The following is a 20282-nucleotide window of genomic DNA, read 5'->3' as shown; positions in this document are numbered from 1 at the left end:
TGTATAAAAAAAAAACAATGTTTTTGGATTGTATCAGATCAGAATACGGTATGCAAGGTTTGCAACACCGTCTCGTACGACACAGTACGAGCAATATATACCTGTTTATGGACTCGGGTATACGTGTCCCGATACGGTTGGTATAGTATCGGATAATACAAGCTCTATATCGGGTAATCTTTTATATTTTTTATAATATATTTTAGTCTTTTTTCTAAGGATCGATATGTATTAAGTGTTGGCACACTAATACAGATCGATACGGTATCACTGTGAATTCTACAATCGAATAATAGTAAAAAATAAGATGAATTCTATGGTTTGATGTCAGCTCTTGATCGGATTGATAAGTACCAATTGGTGCATACCAAATGCATTTGTATTCCTTCTCCTAATGGAATCATCGTACTACTGATCCTTTTCTCTTGTCTTAATTTTCTTCAGGCACAGAAGACTCTGTAGAGGCATCTTCTACGCCGAGAAGTAGTGAACTTGAAGACCATCCTCCGACTCCTATTGTTGCTGTGCCTGAACTATCTTTGCATGAACTGATGGAGAACACTGACAATTTTGGGTTAAGATCAATGGTTGGGGAAGGATCACATGCGAGAGTCTACTATGCAGTTCTAAACGGCAAAGAAATTGCAATAAAAAAGCTTGACATGCCACAGAAACATGAGACCAATTCTGGTTTCATGTCACAGGTGATTTGCTGCAATGATTAACAATATAAATTGAGATACAATAGTATCGGAGTTTGAATCTTTATCATCGTATGAAAGATTCAAACTTGTCTATGTTGTGTTCTTACCATGCACTTCATCTTTCGATGTCAGCTCGCATTTGCATCGAGATTGAAGCACAGGAATTTTGTACAGCTGTTGGGGTATTATGTGGAGGGAAATCTGCGGCTGCTGGCTTATGAGTTTGCCGCCATGGGATCTCTGCAAGACATCTTGCACGGTGAGCATCATCTTCTTCTTCTTCTTCCTCCTCCTCTCATTTGCATGAGTTGGAAGCTTTGGCTGCACCTTCTTCTTCTTCTTCTTCTTCTTCTTCTTCTTCTTCTTCCTCTCATTCGCATGATTCCATGTTGCAGGAAGGAGGGGTGCTCTGGGAACACAACAGAGGCCTTTTCTTGTGTGGGAACAGAGAGTGCGGATTGCGATTGATGCAGCAAAGGGATTGGAGTATCTCCATGAGATGGTTCAGCCACCTGTTGTGCATAGGAACATCAGATCCAGCAACATCCTCATATTTGATGACCGCAGAGCAAAGATTGCAGACTTCGATCTGCTAAACCAGGCTCCTGATATGGCTACACGCCTTCTCTCTTCGCGGGTTTTGGGAACCTTTGGCTATCATGCTCCTGAGTAATAGCTCAAAAATCTCTTTCGTTTTGATTCTTCCTCCCATGGAGTTATACCATCTTCCTTGCTTTGATATCGTGATATAGATGAAGGAAGGTGAATTTTTTTGGAGTGATCAATGCATCAAAACGTAGGTGGGATGATATGTATTGAATTTGGCTTTATGGTGATCTTAATGATTCTGATAGACAATAAAATTCACATAATCTCACGATGGATGGATGGATGGATGGATGGATATTAGGATTCAGATTTATTTCTGAAGGAAGTATTTAGGACATTCTTGCATCATTTTTAGTATCAGAATTTTATTGGACTTGTTCTCCTAGTAAAAAGCATAGGAGTAATAACATAAAAGCTCTTTCATTTGGTTCTTCCTTGGAATTTGGCTATCTTCCTTGCTTTAATCTTGTGAATGTAGAAATTCTATGCTCTTGTTCTTCAGATATTAGATGATGACAGGTGAGACATTTAGAACAATCGATGCATCAGACCTTAGGTGGGATGGCAAGTATTGACTTTGGCTTATAGTGGAGATGGAAGACAGTTTTGTGGTCAAATACTTTTTCTCCAGATTGGTGATCTTTATGATTTTTTATAGATAATCTTAAGAAAATTCATCACTAGAGAAACCACCAGCCTCTCTCACCATGAAGAGCTGATGATCCTGGATCGATGTTAGTATTCAAATTCCTTTCTGAAGAAGTTTATAGGAGATTTTTGCATCCTTTTCGGCATGAGAATGTTGAGTAATAGCACAAAATCTTTCATTTGGTTCTTCCATGGAATTTGAATCTCTTCCTTTCCTTAATCTTGTGCTGGTAGAAACTCTAATCCTTCTCTTTAGTTGGGGTGATGACAAGTGAATTGTTCAGAGCAATTACTGCATCAAAACTTAGGTTGGATGACATGTATTGAATTTGGCTTGTGATGGATTAGTGCTTAATGACCATCAAACCAAAAAGGAAGATATGATCTTAATGATTCTGATACATAATATGATTCATCATAAGAGTTTTTGAAGACTAACAAATGCTGATTTCTCCATCCTCATTTCTGAAGAAGATGATAACTCTTTAGGAGCTTGTTTGTCCTGCTGGTAAAAACTATATGAGATGGTAATGTTCGATGTTGATGCAGGTATGCAATGACTGGTGAACTGACCCAGAAGAGTGATGTTTACAGTTTTGGAGTTGTGCTTTTAGAGCTTCTAACAGGGAGGAAGCCGGTGGATCATTCCATGCCTCGCGGTCAGCAGAGCCTTGTTACATGGGTGATTTCTTTGTCTTGCATCCCTTCCCCCTCCCCTTCTTCTTCTCATTTGACATGTTCTTCTTGCTTCCTGCATCCATATAATAGCATTGCCAATATGTCACACAACAAAGAAAGAATACCAATGGTGTGTCATCATTCTTTTCTCCAAAACCATAAATGAGCAACTTCTTTACTACATACATAACTTGGAGAGACAATTAGCATGCCATTCTCTTCCTCCTCAGATGATCACTACTAATCTTGCTTATTTTAGCCTCACAGTAGGCTTTCTTTACAAGTTGCAACCTAAAACCTCAGTTTGCCATTCAGAAAAATAGATGCACATTGAACTTTGTCCTTCTTCTGTTGAAGGCTTCAAAAGTTTGTTTAGCTTATTTGACCAGTGCTAATTTTTTCCCCTTCAATGTAGGCAACTCCAAGGTTGGGTGACAAGAATAAGGTCAAACAATGTGTTGATCCAAGGTTGAAGGGACTCTATCCACCTGCAGCAGCTGCACAGGTATAATATATATCCATGTGTGTCCTGCCATGCTTTTATATTGGTTAGATTAAACAACATTGAATTGCACTATAAATTAGCTTCTCTCTTTTAGTCAAAAGTGAGAAAAGACTTAACTTAGTATATAATAATTTGAAGTATATCACAAGAAAATTGATTATATATTTTAGATCAGTGATTTAGTCTCAACAAAGTCGATAGATTATCCCATCTGATAGTATGCAAACATCACTGACCGATACCTTAAGCTGCATATTCTTTTCTCTTGGTTGTTTCAATTGATCTACTGCTTTGTAGGGGTCATCGATGAGATTTAGTTCTTTCTCAAGAAAAGTTGAACTAGATTAGGAACTTCCTACAGGAGCTATCAGTTTGACTGGTTTCATTCTCTGCAGTTTGCACAAGTGGCAGCTGAGTGTGTGGAGTATGAAGCTGATCGCAGGCCGGACATGAGCTCTGTGGTCAAGAAACTTAGGAAGATTGCTGTCCAACTCTCGCTGCCATGATTTGTCATCCTGGAGCTTTTGTGCCTGCATCCACCAAGCTGAATTGAAGATGAACTTTATGTTTGAATTTGCTACATGATTGTTCTATACTCTTTTTTTTTTTTTTTTTTTCTCTTCTCTTTCATGGTTGCCAATCACTTAATCTTTCATCTTAACTAAATCCTCTTCTGCTGCTGCATAGAACAGATATAACTGTTCAGAAATAAAATTGTGTTTCACACAATCAAAAAAAAAAAAGAAGTATTGGCTTGAGGAATTATTTCCTCTCTTAGCATGTTTTCACAAGATAGAAATTACCTTTTTAACAAGTCTTAGTGTGCAATTAGTATTGCTTATGGTAGCATCTGAGTTGTGTGATCCAAACAATTTATGAGCTGCCATTTATCTCACTGCCAAATGTATTGCTTAGTTAAGGCTTTTATATGATGTTGATACTGATATTTAGGAATGAGGATGATATTGTGGCAATACTTCAAACGGAAATAATGTATCGAGGCCTTAGATGATTCTGCTGATGAGCAGTTGAAGGAAAACAAGTTCTATAAAGGATCACTTATACTGAATAAAAATGAAATAGTTTGTTTACATATGAAACTACTTTTGTAAAAAAGATTTATAGAAAACACTAGTAAAATTTTGCAATAATTTATTTCAGTGATGTGTCGAAATAAAAAAACTCATTAGATGTAAGGTTCAGTAGAGAGAACTCACATACTAGAATTTCTATTATATGACGAAATTACACAGGTTTTGTGTGTGTGTGTGTGTGTGTGTGTGTGTGTGTGTGAATATAAATATTATATATATATATGTGGAATTTTAATATTTATAATTCTCTTAACATAATTATACTTGCATCAAAGAAGGAGCGCTTCAAGCATTCAATTGGAGTTGTGACATCCAACATCAGTCACCGCTCAGGTTCCCATCTCATGTTAAGTAATAAAACAAGATAGACTAAAGAATAAGGTTTAGCAAATGGGAGAAGAAAGAATGACTGAACTAAAATGTAATGTACATTTGAGGTAGGCTTTCGGAAATCACTACCGAGTGCAGAAAAGTTCATTTCACAGCATGCTGACTTACGAAGAAGGCATCAAATGCATGGCAGAAACAGAGTCAGGACCATTGCTTCTGTTCCACTGGAGCAAGAAAACCAACATTTTCTCAAGTAAGTTTAAGGCGATGTAGTGGTTCCAACTTCTGATTTCCATTGAAAACCTTGTCGATCCAGGAACCAGCAAGAAAGATGTGATGACCATGAGCATTACACAAGACATACGTCAATGCAATGTAACTGGAGTAATTAATCCATTAAAAGAATATAGAAATGTGCTTCCATATTTTCACGTAAATATAGCTGAAATAACAATATGTTGCTAGGAGAAGTCTAATTTTTGAATATCATGACTGATGTTTGATCAACCTGCTTGAACTGCTGACTTTGTTCCTTATCTTGTACATCAGATCACAATAAGATTTTCCAACAGAAGCCAAAAAAAACTATTCTTGGTAACTCATTTGTATTTTTTTTATCCACTCGGTAGCTCGTCTGTGTTCTATAGGTCAATAAAAAAGAACTCTCCGAGTATACCTGTTGCAAAAAGCCACTGCAAAGTGAATATGCTGAGCATCTCCAAATTTAATCCAAGTATCAACTGAGTTTTTAGTATATAGAGGCAAGCCACAATGAGCGCGGTAAGTGTTCAGTTTGATTCTGCTGAAATTTAACAAAGCAAACAATACTTCAATTTTTCGATTCATATGATCATTCAACTTTAAAATAAGTTTTTCTTTTGCCAAGTTGTGCTTGATTCTAATGTTTTTGACTGGAATTAAGCATTAATTCTGGTGAAATGTCATCTCATGCTAAATGTGCCTAAACTATTATATACTAGCAACATTTTCAATGTATCCATATAAGAGAATACCTGTGCAAATGAATTGCCAAGTTATACCTAAGCTGGGTGTCAGATAGAAAGCACAAGATATAAAAAAAATTAGAAGAATTAACTTATCTGAACAAAATACACTAAGCTCTCGTTATGCAAAACTTTCAATCCATTTGCACTATTCATTTCCAAAGGTTGTTTCCTGTTTTTCAACACTAGAACCACCCACCTCATCCATGGACAACCAAAATATATCTGTTAAGACCCCTGATTTGTTTGTCCTTCAATTTTTGCCTACTAAATTAAAAACTAACCTAGGAAACCCCAAAACAATGGATTCAGCCTAGAGCCTAGGCAGTAGTTTAGGTGACTTGGCAGCAGGGACAACAAACTCAGCAGAACGTCATCTCATCCTTTCTTTTTTTTGGTGTCAACTAACACATTTGATGGGAGATGTTATAATTAGTATACTTAGAAAATATTATATAACATACCCTGACTCTTATGGCAGAAAGATGAATTTATAAAAGCACTTTATAAAGACATTGTAAATTAACCTGTCTCACATGCACAAAATACATAAGCGACACAGTATATGTGCTGCTTAAATTCATAACATGTTCATAGACGAATATAAGAAATTCATAAGAATGAATATGTACCATATTAAATATAACTTTGACCCTTTTACTACCAAGTTACTAGCCCAGGATATGGCTCCCATACAAACAGTGTTTTTGCACAAAACAAAGTTCACTTAAAAATTATGCTATACTTTTAAGTACTTAGCTCTACACATCCATATTCACAATCTACATAGCTAAAAGCAATTTAATAAGATAAGATGAATGAACTGCACCAATGGTGTTCAATTAATATTAATCCTTATCAAAATGCTTCGCTATTATTATCACATTAATATGCATCTTAGTTTTAATAAACACACCTTAATTATCATATGGTTAAGTTTTATAAGGATCAGAGTGATGCCTCAAACATGACATCAAATGGGCAAGAGAGGCTGTCTCTCATCATGTCCAATGTGGTGGCTGGCCTGAAAGAAAGCAGATATCATGCATAAGGATTTGCCAATTCATAATTAACCAATTGTGCTACATGTACAATTGTCTTACATCTTCAGCAGCACCAGCAGTCATGTCTATGAAAGAAGCTTCCTTTGACCTTAAAAACAGACACAAGAAAATTAGTAATTTATAGTAGTTTGAATTTTGAAAAGGTACTTTATCAGTAAACAAATGTAAACTAGTATGTTCAAAATCTGAAATTTCTTTATTAAAAAGCAATTCAAAGTCTGAGACCAAATCTTTAAACTGCAAAGTGAAGTTATTTCCAATAATTACTTTGTGGTTGGACCAACTTGTTAATAAAATATATTAAGACCATTTCCAATGAGAAACATATTTAAAAAATGATAAAATCAAATAAATAGGTGATTAGGATCTCTTGAGTGGTACTGTTGTTGTCAAGATCACTTCTGAGACAGAAAAGGTCAAAGAATTAAAAAATTGAAAGGATGTACCTTGGATGTTGATCTTCCATCATCTCTAATTTTCTAAGTGGTGTCTCATCTTTTACTTTCGCAATCGGAGAGAAGAACTGACAGAAAATGTGTCAAGATTTTCAAAGATACAAACACGTGGAATAAATTTAAAACCTAAGCCTGGTAAATACCTGGTGCATAGATATAAAAACTATGGATAACCCCAAGATGAAGTTCATGGTCAATGTATGACCAAATAATGCAGCAGATGCGATGCCAGTAAAAGTTGTGGCAACAGTAGATGAATACTTCTTCAAGATTGTGTCTGCAAGCACCATTAGCACAGAAAGGTTAAGTCTGAAAAAAAGGGGAAAAAACACACCAAATATTTGCAAAAGAAAAAAAAGTACTTAGCAGTAAGTGAACGACAAAAAGCACATAGCAATATACCGGCATATTTGAAGAAGAATGATGAAAGTATGCCCTGTGCTGCATTGTTAAATATCAAAAACATCGTCGCCTTTGAGTGGCCTTCGAGGATATTAAAGCTATTAGGTCCTGTAAATGTTTAAAAAAGTGAAACAAAAAAAAAAAACAAATATCTCTGATCTCTAGTAAAAGTTATCAGCAACTTGCAAACAGCGTGCAAAGATATTAAAACACAAATTATTACAAACAATCAACTGAACATGTATCCATTAAATTCTTAGCAATCCAACCAAACCAAATCTCTGATGGAATGAAATGACAAGAAAACAAGAATATTAAACTACTGATGTATGTATATCCAATTTTGTGCCTTCCACCCAGCAAGTACATATATATAATGGACAGAAACCTCTATGTCTGAAACTCTGAATTAGAAGGAAAACTAACCAACAATCAACAAATCAACATATAAATATGAAGGAGAAGATAAGCATCTTATGGTTACCTACACCAAAGGCCATTTAAAAGAGCATGGCAAGATTCTTGGTATAAATCCACACAAGAGGTGCAAAAGTCATATTAATGAATATTGGTGATTGTTAAAAAGGTTCCCAATCAGAAGAATATGAACTTGTTGGTATATTAAGAGTTAAACTAATTTAATTTAATATTCCCAACTTTTAGGACCTCTTAGCTGTGAGCATAACATATAAACAAGAATGAAACGCATCGGCTGAAGGGTATAAGAGGTTTAATGCCAAAAACAATGAAACTGCAGGGAGTTGGATCTAAGATAATGCAACTGGACCAAGAACTCAAGATATCATAAAACTAAGTAAACTTCCAATTAACTAAGCCTTTGACTGTACAACTTTTACAAGAAAAGAGATCATAAAACCAAGTAAGCCTTCCCCTAAGGCTTCATTGTGCACATGCAATTACTTTATTCATGAGTCAGATATATGAACAGCAAAAAGCTGCAGCCTTTACAGGAAAACATATAGTTTGAAATTTTGTGGTTTAAGTAATGAAACCACCAACTGTCAATCAAACCATTGAGATTTTTATATTAGTGACTGAAGAATATGCATCAGAAAATGGATTACTATGTATTGAATCATGAAGGATGTGAAGCAGAATTTATATAGGTAATTAGTTATGAATTTTCCTACTACTAAAAATGAAGGACCACCTAATACCTCTTTCTATCTTTGAAAAATCCGTCAATTCAAGTAAATTATTTTCTTGCTTTAGGATCATTAAAAGAAGGTAAAAGGAACTTAAATGAGTCTAATATCCAGATTGAATTACACATTAACAATTTGTTCTCCTTTGGGGTTTTTCTTCTTTCGTTTGTATTTGTGGTCATACATATTCACACGAGTCACCTTTCTGCCTAGAATTTGCATAAGCACAAATTTGGCACAATCTTTAAGAGCTTTGATGTCACACATTGACATCTAACCAACAAATTTAACAAACCATGACAGAGCCTTTTTGATCTATAACTATGATCTATAACCAAAACTATATAGATTTATCAAAGCTTACACTAAATAGAAATGTAGTTTAGTTGGTGTATTTGCCAAGTTTCTAGTCATAAATAACAGACATCATTGATTCTCAACCTTGACGATCTATCACTTCTTTTCAGGCTACATCTCTCTTCCCTTCAAAAATCATGTTTGCTGACACTTCTTTATGAGCATGCCAGGTCAAAAATTACTTTGGGTTGGCCCCAATATTAGAAGCATAGGAAAAAGGGCTGAGGAATTCAGGGAAATGTCAAGTTGCCTTTAGTAGAGCAAGCTATGGATCGATCCGTATGGGGTTTGGATTCGACAATCTGTCGATTCGATACTTTCAAATGGAAGTTTGGCGAGGGAGAGAACTATGGTAAAAAGACCAAGCGTAAAAACTGAAAGAAAACAGCCTCTATTGTTTGTAAAGTCAAAGTACTAACTACGAGGCTTGAAACAATGGAATAAAAAACGTGATAGTAAGTTTATGGGTGCGTGAGAATGCAGGTTGTCTTTAGACAGCACCCCCGGTATGTTGCGGTCACTGTCGTTTTTGGTCTCATCTCTTCACTGCAGGAACCTCCTCCTGAGGTTTAAACAGTAGACAGTAGGCATTGAGGACTTCTCACAGCAGCTGGACGAAGCTTTGGGGTGGAGCTTTGGGCTGCTGGAACTTGCAGAAGAAGGCTACGGCTGAGAGGAACTGGCTGCACTGCATAGAATTCTTCCCTTCTCTTCTCGCTGTTCTTCACTGCTCTAAGGCAGGAAAAACTAGGGCCGACTGGGCTCTTTACCGATGGCTTCTTGGTTGCTTTGGGGGATGCTTTGGATGGGGCTCTCCTCCTTTTATCGTTATGGAAGGGGTGGAGTCCTAACTAGGTTAGGACTTAAGAGAGTTTTAATGCAGTTAGGACTTAGAGAGTCCTAACTAGGTTAAGACTTAGAGAGTCATAATGCTTTTGAGTCCTAATATATTTAAGACTTGGAAAGTCCTAATATTGTTAGGATTTGTTTAGCGTTGGCGCATGGAAGTTCTACTACTATTAGGGGTTGGCCCCACCATCTTCATGTGGTTGTCCCTATTTAGGTGAGGGCTGCCCTAATCCTAGTCCAACTAAGATTGGGATTGAGATTAGTAGGCTGCTATGATATGGGCTTTGCTTGGCCAAATAAGGCTTTGAGATTTCATGAGTTCCATCAATAGAGCTTGGCCAATTCAGTTGAGGGCTATTGAGATCGTCCTTGATCATGGATATGGAGCCAACAGTAGATATTGACATTGTTAATGCAACCTTGTATAGAAACTTTATCATTCTATTATATATCCTAAGAACACATTAGTATAGCAAGCACAAGAATAATGTAGTCAGAGTTAGATCCACTCAACTCGTGTAAATGATCGATCCTCAAAAGCATATCAACTATGTCTAGCCAATATTTATCATACTTTTTAATCAACTAGAGGCAAGATCATGTACCTTTGAAAAGGGCAGTCCCTACAATGCCCAAAAAGTTGAATATTGCACCATATCCATACAAAAATAAGTTCTGAAAGATGTAATAAAATATTATGACTCTCTTCCTCCAGCTATTCACCTGCTGAAAAAGTAATTGGCAAGGATACGTTCAGTTATAAAAAAGCCAGTCACCTGAAGGTAAATACTTGTTTCAAATTGGCTTTTCAGAGCATATTCATTGTAGACGGAGGCCATTGATGGAACAGTAACCTGCAACATCATAATACAAAGTGAACATGAAAGCAGAACTAATTATATAACCAATACCATCAAGAATCTCTGTACATCTGAGGTTTCACTTAAAAGCAGCTTGTTCAAAACACATAAATTGTTCATTCTCTAACTTGTTAAAAATAGAAATCTTCAAAAAAAAAAGCTATTATGAAGGATGGTGACACTCCAAGAGGTCACATTTACCAGTTGGACTATAAAGCAAAGGCAAGGCAAAAATATTGATAATTTACTTATCATTACTCTACATGATGAGATAACTAACTAATTAACTTTGTTGAGCCTAAACTACTAGTCCGAAAGACATAAGCCTAAATTAATAATAGTGCACTTATCAAACTAGACCCTCATGAGTCAATTTAAGTAATTGTCCACTTCCATTATGAGACTAAATTAAGGTTTCAGGATCTCTCCCATATTTAAGGGTTTGACGTTCTCGTCAAATGTCCACATGAGATATAGTCTAATGATGACTCCACGTTATACTGTATCCTTCGATATCATCCATGGTTAGTCCTTTTCTACTTGGGCCCCTCATCATGTCCAATATAGCATGATCCATGTGAGGCCTATCCTAGTAATATCTCCACGATGTGATATACCCTTTGGTTCCATTCATGTTTAATCCTTTAATAAAACTTTTATTGTAACCCTAGTTTAGTCCCACATCGAAAATGGACAAACACTTAACCAGCGATTTCAATAAGCGCTCGGGCGAGGCAAAGCGAGGCCCGAGCGCCTCGCTTCAAAGAGGCACTCGCTCGAGCCCAGACGTCGGGTGCTTCGAGCAAGCGCTCGGGTTAAACCAGGCGACCGAACCAATGTTTTACGATTGGTTCGGTCTCCGGTGCTTCAGTTGGTTCGATTAAACCAACTAAAGCATTGATATCAGCCTCCCAACATGCCTCTCGCGACTTCCCCAACCCGGGTGCTTCGAGCAAGCGCTCGGGTTAAACCAGGCGACCGAACCAGTGTTATACGTTTGGTTCGGTCTCCGGTGCTTCAGTTGGTTCGATTAAACCAACTAAAGCATTGATATCAGCCTCCCAACATGCCTCTCGCGACTTCCCCAACCCTAACCCTGCTCGTGATTCTGCCGCTGACATTTCCTCTCTACTGCCGCTGCCTCTCTCCGCTATCGTTACCTGTCTTCGTTGTCGCTGTTTGTCGCTATCGTCACTCCCGCTCCCGCTGCCATTACCGCTACTGTTACTCTTACTCCCTCTACTCATATCGACTCGATAGTATACTGTTAACAGTATATTAACTGTATACTAGTAACAATATTTTTTTTATTTATTAGATTAATATTATATTATTTTGATTTTAATACTACTAATTTTTATTTATTTAAAATTATTGTTATTGTTTTGAATTTTGAGATTTTTTGTTAATGTGATATTGTGATTCTGTAAGATTTTTTATTTAATATCATATTTTTATTTAAATAATTATATTTATTAATTAATTTTATATATTTTTATATTTTAGCGCCTCGTTTCGCTCGGGCGAGCATCTAGTGCCTCGGGCGTTTTTGCACCTTGACGTCTTTTAGCGCCTAACGCTTTTTAAATCACTACACTTAACTAGCTAGTAAGGTACTACAATTAACTTAAAATTAAGTATTTCATATTAAGTATTTTTGACCGGTAATAAATCTAGTATCCTTTCAGATGTGTTGTAACACAACTTCATGAATTAGTCAGCCATATAACACTTGAAGTAGTCTATTATATAAGAAGAATAGTATTACACCAAAATTTAACCAAATCTGAACTTTTCCATATTTAGATGTTCACATCAAAAGTCTCAAATTCCAGATAAAGGAGATAAAAACTTATTTACATCTTAAAACCACATGATAAAAAAATTACTGTTTGTAAATTAGGGATGTTAACCTAAGAGAAGTATTATTGTGATGATAAACAATTTTAAGTAAAATCCAGCTATTTAGAATTTTATACTCAAGTTGACAATTATGTAGAAAAGTATCGTCAAGTACTGCATCAGTCAGAATGGATCAGCCCATACTATGATAGAAAAGTATCGTCAAGTACTATACTAATACATGGTGAAGGTGCAAATATACAAGGACATACCATTTGCATGACAGAACTTAATACCACACAAGAAAGTTGTCACCAAGCACCCATAGGTCCCATACTACAAAACATCAATTCTTGGGACAATAAATATAATATATATAAGGTGCTCCAATTATCAAATTTATGGTAGATCAATTATTAACAAGTTGTAAAAAAGTTTCCAAAAGGATTATCAGACTCTAATAAAGAGAAACAAGAAAAAAATAAATCAATGAAAAAAAGATAGAAACAACGATGGTTAAACAAATAAATGATGTGAGTGATAAAACTTACAAAAACTAATGTATACACATAAGCAACCATCGTAACTGGAAGACCCAGTGCTGTGGAACCCTCAGGCAGTGATCGGAGTTGATTTACGCTTATCCCAATCAGCAAAAGCGCAAGAGCCTCCCACTGCCCATCAGTAAAAAAGAAACAAAGGAAAAAACTTAATGACCAATAATAAAACATTATCATTCGACATAAGAAATCATAGACGTTGCTGAGAAGTTATATGAACATAATTAGGTTGCCACAAATGATCATCTCATACAAGCACTTATATGTCTAGTATAACATATTTCACATCTAAAATTTGACAGTGGACTTTTCTAAGTCTTATCCATTAAAGTACATCATGCAACATGAATGCAACTGATTCTAGAGTCCAAACTTACCTGAATTATGGAAAAACGCCTCCGCATTATTATCTTTAAAAGGACAGCGATCACCAAAACCTACAAGTAATTTGCATAAAGGTAGCACAATATCAATGATTTGGCTTCAAGAAAAAATTCAGTTTTCAGCATCTTGTATGAACAAGACGAGCAAACGATGGAAGAGCACAATATACATTCAAAATAGAATTAAAGAACATATCCTTGAAATTTCTTGACTGACAATAATGGAAACAGCTAAAAAACATGCTTCAGAAATACACAATGTTCTTCCGCATGGAAAGCCAGATATATAGATATATTCTGTTTGGTACATACATCAAGCTAGTAAAAAAAGAAAAAAATTATCTAAGGAGCCATGCTACAAAACATGTTCATGTCCATCAACTCCATTTGCCTAGAGAAGGAAAATTATGGCACTGATATGATATGTTGTATTAACCAAGCAAAATCAGTATATCAACTTATAATGTTATGGTTTAATATCTATGAGTAAAAAAAACTTTAAGAGAAAGTTCCATGAATACTAATCTATTCATCTACATTAACCTCAGCACAGATATTGCAATGTAATTATTATTACAGCAAACAATTCTTATGTTAGAAAACCTACATTGAAATGAATGGTTTAAAAGATTAAACATAAAGCCGAGGATTTATAGAGTGCTACCTTCAGGTTGCTCAACATTTTCACAGTAGCAGGATTGAAGTATAGCTGCAAAGAGAGAGAAAATAACAAAAGGACAATCATAAGCATATCAAGTACTCCAAAGTCCAAACCACAAATAACTAAAAAAACACAAAGAAAATTGTTGGGTAATTTTTTGTCAGAATATATGAAGCTAGAAAAATGTTTTCATACAATATGCAGCTAAAACACACCTGCATGGTAAACTTTAGATAATTATTGATTGCATATAGAAGAGCAGGAACAGCAAGAAGGACATTGTTCCGAGCTGCCTGCAAAATATAGGCATAAACTTCGAATCAGATCATACCATGAATACATGATGTAAAAAAGACAGATATTTATCCATTTTTGCTGCATTTGTCTGTTGTTTTTATTTTTATTTTGTTTTCTTTTGCACTCAGAACACTCTTTTACGGCCGCAAAAATGGATAAAAATTAATTGAGTTTGCACCTAAGGAAATTCACATTATTTTCAGATTCTTTCTGTAAGTGAAGTCTGAATTGAACAGACAGAAACTGAATTACATTACTTGATAACTCTCTAGGTTATGAAGAACCCTGGACTCGATGACAGCAGGATAATCAAAGTTGAATCCAAATTATCATATCGGTATTACTACCAAAACCATCTTAATGACAAGACAATTTTAATTAATTTGCAGGAAAGTACAACAGGAAAAAGTCACATTAACCTTCCCGATTTCTTTCTTACTTTGCAACTGAAACCAATGAACAAAGAATGAAGGATCTACAATCATTGTTTAAATTTTTATTTCCACAACAATTTTAAAAGCACATACATTTGATTAATTTGCAAAACTTTCATTCTTAAAACATCCTCTAAGCCTCCCCATTTCTAACCTTTGATAAACCAACCAAAAATTTAAAAAAGAGCTATATATCCATAATTATGAAAATGATATAGGTACATCGTGTATCAAGGTTTTGAATACCAGACCAATATCAGATTGGGTAACCTATTGCCCTGGTATAATATTATATGTCAGCCGATATATTGACCTATATCACTTGGTATTATTGAATAAAATAAAAACTAAATGGTATATGCATCATTATTGAGCTATTTATTGTATCATTGAATAAAATAAAAAGAATATATGGTGTATGTACTACTATCAAGCTATATATTCCGATACTAGTGTTTAGTTGGACCGAGAAATACCGGTTAGCAAACATATCAGTCCAACTAGTATCCAAAACTTTGTTTTGTTATAACCTTGTGGAAAGATCAATGCATCTTAAAAGTTCGAATCAATTTTACTAGCCACAATTGAAATTTCATCTAAGAATTTGGAACATACAAAAAAAAATTCTTACTTTTACACGTCTACAACTTTAACTCTTCACCTCTCCATACACAACTTTAAGTTTAAAAAATAATCCCGATCCATACTCACTATACGAGGTGATTATATTCCATTTGCAAATGCATTTTAGGAGTTGTATTTACCTGGGACCATATACAACCCTGAACAACATGTTCTGCCTTTGAAGAAGTCTACTTTGAAAGGTTTAACAATAATGCAAAAAAATGGTTTGAGCAACACATACTTCTCTTTAGTGGTTTATATTGAATAGAAATTAATTTCGCAGTTGGACAGAATTGCTCTCCTCTAAGGCCAAGATAGAGGGGACATTTAATCTAAAATCTTCTTCCTGTTAAAGACTGATGAATTTCTTCTACTTACTGACAAATAAACGGTCCTGTGTTAGAAGTTTGGAGTCATGAACAGAACTGTGGAATGCCTGTTGTGGAATTAAATAATAATCACATTCCACAAATGCAGTTTTTTCAAGGTTAGATGTGGTCCATGGTGTCGTATCAACTCACAAGTAAAAGTTTAGTAAAGCACTCCAGTCCACCAATACAGATTGAGGAATACCTTGCCAAAAGATGTCTTGGAAATAGTTTTGGCAAGCATATAGACTCAGTCAGCCAGGAGATTTTCAAAATTTAGTCACATTACTTCTCATATTCTCTGTTGTTGAATTCTACAGCAGTTAGAAGTTCAATACAGCAAAGATCCTAATATAACCTAAGGATCATAATACTTATTGTTAAAAAGTACCATATATAAAATCAATATAGCAAGAAGCACTATCCACTGACATAATTAACTGCTAAATATTGGATGTTACAAAATAAAGAAAATTAAAAAGAATGATCACAAGAAAATATGGAAAGATAAAAGAGTTTAATGATCATGACATGAATATTGACGTGCAGAGATACTCTACCTGTACAAATGTAGAAATTGATAGAAGGGGTTTCTCTCCAACCTTTTGGCGTCTACCCTGTTTAGTTACAAATATCAGCTCTGGTTGTAGCAAAATATTATCATTGAAACAGAACATTGTGGTAGCATTAAAATATAAGACTAGAAGAATGGGATTCATACTTCATTAATACTACTAGCAAAAAGCTGAAAATCAAACAGCACAAAATAAAAGGAAAAAATCGAAATGTAGAACCATCAGTAGTTACAATAACTAATAAGTGACTTATTATATGATACTTGTGTTCTTTGCTTTTCCAACGAAGTTGACTACACATCCGACATGATTTTCTTAAGTTCTAGATAAATCTGGCAACTTCATGTCTGTTTATTTAATATAGATTCCCTAGAAAGAAAGATATCTATCCAAGAGATGCACATCCCTAATAGTTCTAGCATTTGACATCTTGAATCCAAGTAGCCCAATACTATAGAAAACCAGCTCTGTCAGGAAACTTTTATTTATCTTGGAATTATGTGCAGTTAGGATTTCTTTTTATTTTTTACTCTAATGAGAAATTATTAAGAGTACCTTTAGACATATTGGACACTAAAAAGTTAATGAGTTGATTTATCTAATAAATGACTGGTAATCAATATTAAGAGTCCTTAAGTTCAAATTCTGAAGCAACAAGGGTTTCAACTGGTTGAATGGTAGTAGTTGGCTAATTCTACTACCACATAAGTCATAACAGGAGCAGCAAGTGTTCTTTTTAAATTATGTAAGCTGATGTGAAGAAGGCCCTTTTCATTTGTAAGTGTCTTAATTGGAACATTTCAAGATTTCAAATTGATATTTGTCCTTTCTGATTTTTTTAATAAGAACCTGTGTAAATCAAAGCACATGGCAACTAAACCTATTAATTGGCGACAGTTTTTTCGGAAACATAATTCAAAGAATACACCACTTGGCTTTTTCATTCTATTTCATCTATGCACATGTGATATACTATCTTCTCCCACCCACGAATATCAGATTATAACTAGAAAAGCTCTCAAATTTGTAGCAAACTTGAAAGTTGAGTTATTATAAACAATTTAGCTCAAAATATGAACACAAATTTTCTTAACATACAGATTGATTTATATAAAATATGAAAACAATCATATGGTCACCACATGATATAAAGTACAGATAGATTCGTATGAACAGACCAGTATTTACTGGTTCGACCAATCATCAATGATAGAGTAGATGATTGGGTTTCAGATCATAAATGTGCAAATTCCTAAATGAAGGCAAGTCTAGACAAGAAAAAGGACTTCTATTTTGACAAAAAGCCTAGTTGGACAATATAAGGCCTTATTAGTTGCCGTTTGACATGATGCACCCAGCGAGTAATTCTCCTACAATAACTTAGAATTGGAAATACTCTAAAATGGAGAATTGCAAGCACCATCTGTTCATAGTATCCCACAAAATAATATTACTATAAAAATAAGGTTATAAGACAAACCTGGAATAATAACATAATGATGGCAAAGAGAACTTTTGCAACTTCTGTCAAAAAATTTACACTGATGGGACTAAAATTGAACTTCCCATCCACCTTGGACATATAGACTAGTATAGGCTGCAACAAATTACAAAATCTGCTTAAGCACAATCCAACAAAATTCCACAAAGTTCTGCATAAACAAAAAAAGCCTACAACATAGAGTTTGCCTCAGATACTTTGAATACTTAAGGACTACACAGGTGCCAGCTTATAACAAGGAACATCTTTGTTGTACCATGTTGTCATTTGTGCAGCAAGTGTTATGCCACAACTTTCACTGGTGAAAGATATTTATGCACTGCCAAGCATACCATGTTCAGTCTCCCAAATCAGAAGTAAAAGCACAATGCAAGTAATTAAAAAAATCCAGCATATGAAATCAACTGTAATCACATCTGAAGCATGCATAAGATTCATTGGCTATTCACACATCATTCAATAAACAAAACATATAACAAGTTGCCAATGTTTTAACCCATGTGCTATGGCAAATACTACAACCAAAAGTCCGACTGAGACAGTCACTGAGCACAGATGTTAAACCTTTGGCCAAAAGATAAATGCCACTCATATTTCAAAAGGAAAAATAAATCTGAAGAAAAAAAAAATGAAGATCTTTCAAAATAAAGTACCTGAAGACCAACCAAGATACAATCACCCACAACAAGAAGAAATTTAAGAGCACGATATCTGGATGATACTTTGCTCCTATGCTTATCATATGCCCTTGATACAGATCTTGGGCTTGGCGAGACTATTTTGGAATGACAAACACTGCATTCTACCATCCCGTTCTTTAGCATCTCAAAAGTACACCTTTTGCAAGTATTACTTGGCCACCACCTGGCCAATAGATCTAGAAATCAAACTGTTCTCGTGATATCAAGTCAAAACTGTAGCAAACCTGACAACATAAGAGAATATGATAAAATCATCACAATTTAGAAAGTAAAAAATCAGCCAACAAGGGAAGTAGAACCTCTCATAAAATCAACAAACAAAGGAATCTACTATTGAACCCAATGAGTAAGTCATTTGCTTATATAGTTTCTGTTTTCCCTAACTTCCAAATCAAACAGCAAGTGACCTTTATGTAAAATAGAACAATAACACTGCAAATTGAAATTCATATAGGGACATGGAAAACCAAACAGATTACTTCCCAATCTCATGAACAATCCAATTAATCCATATTCCCTGTAGCAGCAATGAAAATAATGCAAAAAAAAACTTTTCCACCTTCCCATCAAGGTCAAATATCACAACGACATGAATTTCATCCCAAAAAATGAAAGATAGACAAAGGAAAAGAACCAACGAAAGAAAATTGCATATCCACAATAACACGCCAAGATCCAGAAATCAAAGCTGTTGTTGTCATATCAAAGTCAGCAAACCTGAGAAGTAACCACAGTATATAAAATAAAAACCAGCTTGCTCATGATTTCTAAAGGGCAAACCAGTGTATGGGACTTCCGCGATTGCATGTCTGAGGAGGGTCAATCTATGCAGCTTTACCTTTATATTTAGAGAGGCCGATACTACCCTCGTCTCCTAGATCACAAGGGAGCAACCTGACTGTTCTACCAAAGCCCACCCTTTCTCATACGATTTCCATCTTCCTCAATCTCCAAATCAAATTGCAAATGACCTTCATATGTACTACAATTATTATCGTACAAACTGAAATGAAGCATAAAATTCTCCCCGAAGCTCATGATGGATCCTATTACACTAGACTATCCGTTTCAGTAACGAAGCAGTGATTGGAAAGGTGCTTTTCTCTCAACTTGCCAGAAAGAACCAACATCACAACAGCTCGAATTTCCTGCCGAACCGATTACATCAAGACGAAAGATAATCAACACAAACAAGAAACCGCATCGTCGCCACCGTGAATCCACCCCAATTATGAACATTCCTCGACGACATAAAATTAAAGCCACTGCAGAATTGAGACAAGGAACCGAGAACTGACCGAGATTCCAGATCCAGATCCAGATCCAGATCCACCTAGCGCAGCTTCAATTGCATTCCTCCCAGAACCAAAGGGCCCGAGACCAGATCTGATCCGATCGAGCCCAATCGGAAGAGGGATCTAACCCGCACAGCCCTCAGATCCGGCCGCGATCACGAGAATGGAGTACTTCTTGATGGGATCCAGAGAACAGTAGGGTTCTTAAGATCCAGATTCCAAGGACGCCAGGAAGAGAAAGGAGAGGAGAATAACCGGAAAGCGGGAGAGGCGAAGGCGACGATGTGGGGAAGAACTGGGAGCTTCTTCTTATTTA

General features: G+C 35.4%; 2 protein-coding genes across 4 annotated transcripts; one reads left to right on the top strand and one right to left on the bottom strand.

The window, feature by feature from the left end:
• Positions 1 to 407: 407 nt before the first annotated feature.
• On the top strand, positions 408 to 1408 carry LOC135605074 (PTI1-like tyrosine-protein kinase 2). Its single transcript, XM_065094760.1, has 3 exons — positions 408 to 704; positions 837 to 963; positions 1100 to 1408. Exons 1-3 carry the CDS (start codon positions 552 to 554, stop codon positions 1375 to 1377), a joined length of 558 nt encoding a protein of 185 aa, XP_064950832.1. The 5' UTR covers positions 408 to 551; the 3' UTR covers positions 1378 to 1408.
• A 3529-nt stretch (positions 1409 to 4937) lies between these two features.
• On the bottom strand, positions 4938 to 20263 carry LOC135584661 (CMP-sialic acid transporter 5-like). Of its 3 annotated transcripts, none has more exons than XM_065097113.1 (16): positions 19970 to 20262; positions 18624 to 18895; positions 17950 to 18066; positions 16455 to 16511; positions 14387 to 14464; positions 14175 to 14219; positions 13505 to 13564; positions 13119 to 13241; positions 10642 to 10719; positions 10471 to 10540; positions 7494 to 7601; positions 7235 to 7368; positions 7083 to 7159; positions 6676 to 6724; positions 6489 to 6596; positions 5106 to 5244 (listed from the first exon to the last, which is right to left on the bottom strand). In XM_065097113.1, exons 2-15 carry the CDS (start codon positions 18792 to 18794, stop codon positions 6546 to 6548), a joined length of 1218 nt encoding a protein of 405 aa, XP_064953185.1. In that variant the 5' UTR covers positions 18795 to 18895; positions 19970 to 20262; the 3' UTR covers positions 5106 to 5244; positions 6489 to 6545. The 3 variants fall into 3 exon arrangements, with proteins under 3 accessions (XP_064953184.1, XP_064953185.1, XP_064953186.1); XM_065097114.1 differs by lacking the exon at positions 5106 to 5244 and adding an exon at positions 5252 to 5370; XM_065097112.1 differs by lacking the exon at positions 6489 to 6596 and having other exon boundaries at positions 4938 to 5244; positions 19970 to 20263.
• Between the last annotated feature and the right edge of the window lie 19 nt (positions 20264 to 20282).

Source organism: Musa acuminata, chromosome BXJ2-2 (assembly GCF_036884655.1).
Source record: "Musa acuminata AAA Group cultivar baxijiao chromosome BXJ2-2, Cavendish_Baxijiao_AAA, whole genome shotgun sequence".
Taxonomy (NCBI): Eukaryota; Viridiplantae; Streptophyta; class Magnoliopsida; order Zingiberales; family Musaceae; genus Musa; species Musa acuminata.
Note: the sequence above shows the minus strand (reverse complement) of the source record. Positions and strands in the feature narration are given on the sequence as shown.

What these genes read in the sequence shown, in the direction of transcription:
- LOC135605074 (XM_065094760.1), top strand. Translation starts at nt 552, where the DNA reads ATGGAGAACACTGACAATTTTGGGTTAAGATCAATGGTTGGGGAAGGA. An exon ending in ATTCTGGTTTCATGTCACAG is followed by an intron (nt 705 to 836) that starts GTGATTTGCTGC and finishes TTTCGATGTCAG; the next exon opens with CTCGCATTTGCATCGAGATT. An exon ending in TCTGCAAGACATCTTGCACG is followed by an intron (nt 964 to 1,099) that starts GTGAGCATCATC and finishes TCCATGTTGCAG; the next exon opens with GAAGGAGGGGTGCTCTGGGA.
- LOC135584661 (XM_065097112.1), bottom strand. Translation starts at nt 18,794, where the DNA reads ATGCTAAAGAACGGGATGGTAGAATGCAGTGTTTGTCATTCCAAAATA. An exon ending in TCATTATGTTATTATTCCAG is followed by an intron (nt 16,512 to 17,949) that starts GTTTGTCTTATA and finishes GTAACTAAACAG; the next exon opens with GGTAGACGCCAAAAGGTTGG. An exon ending in AAACAAGTATTTACCTTCAG is followed by an intron (nt 10,541 to 10,641) that starts GTGACTGGCTTT and finishes TACATCTTTCAG; the next exon opens with AACTTATTTTTGTATGGATA.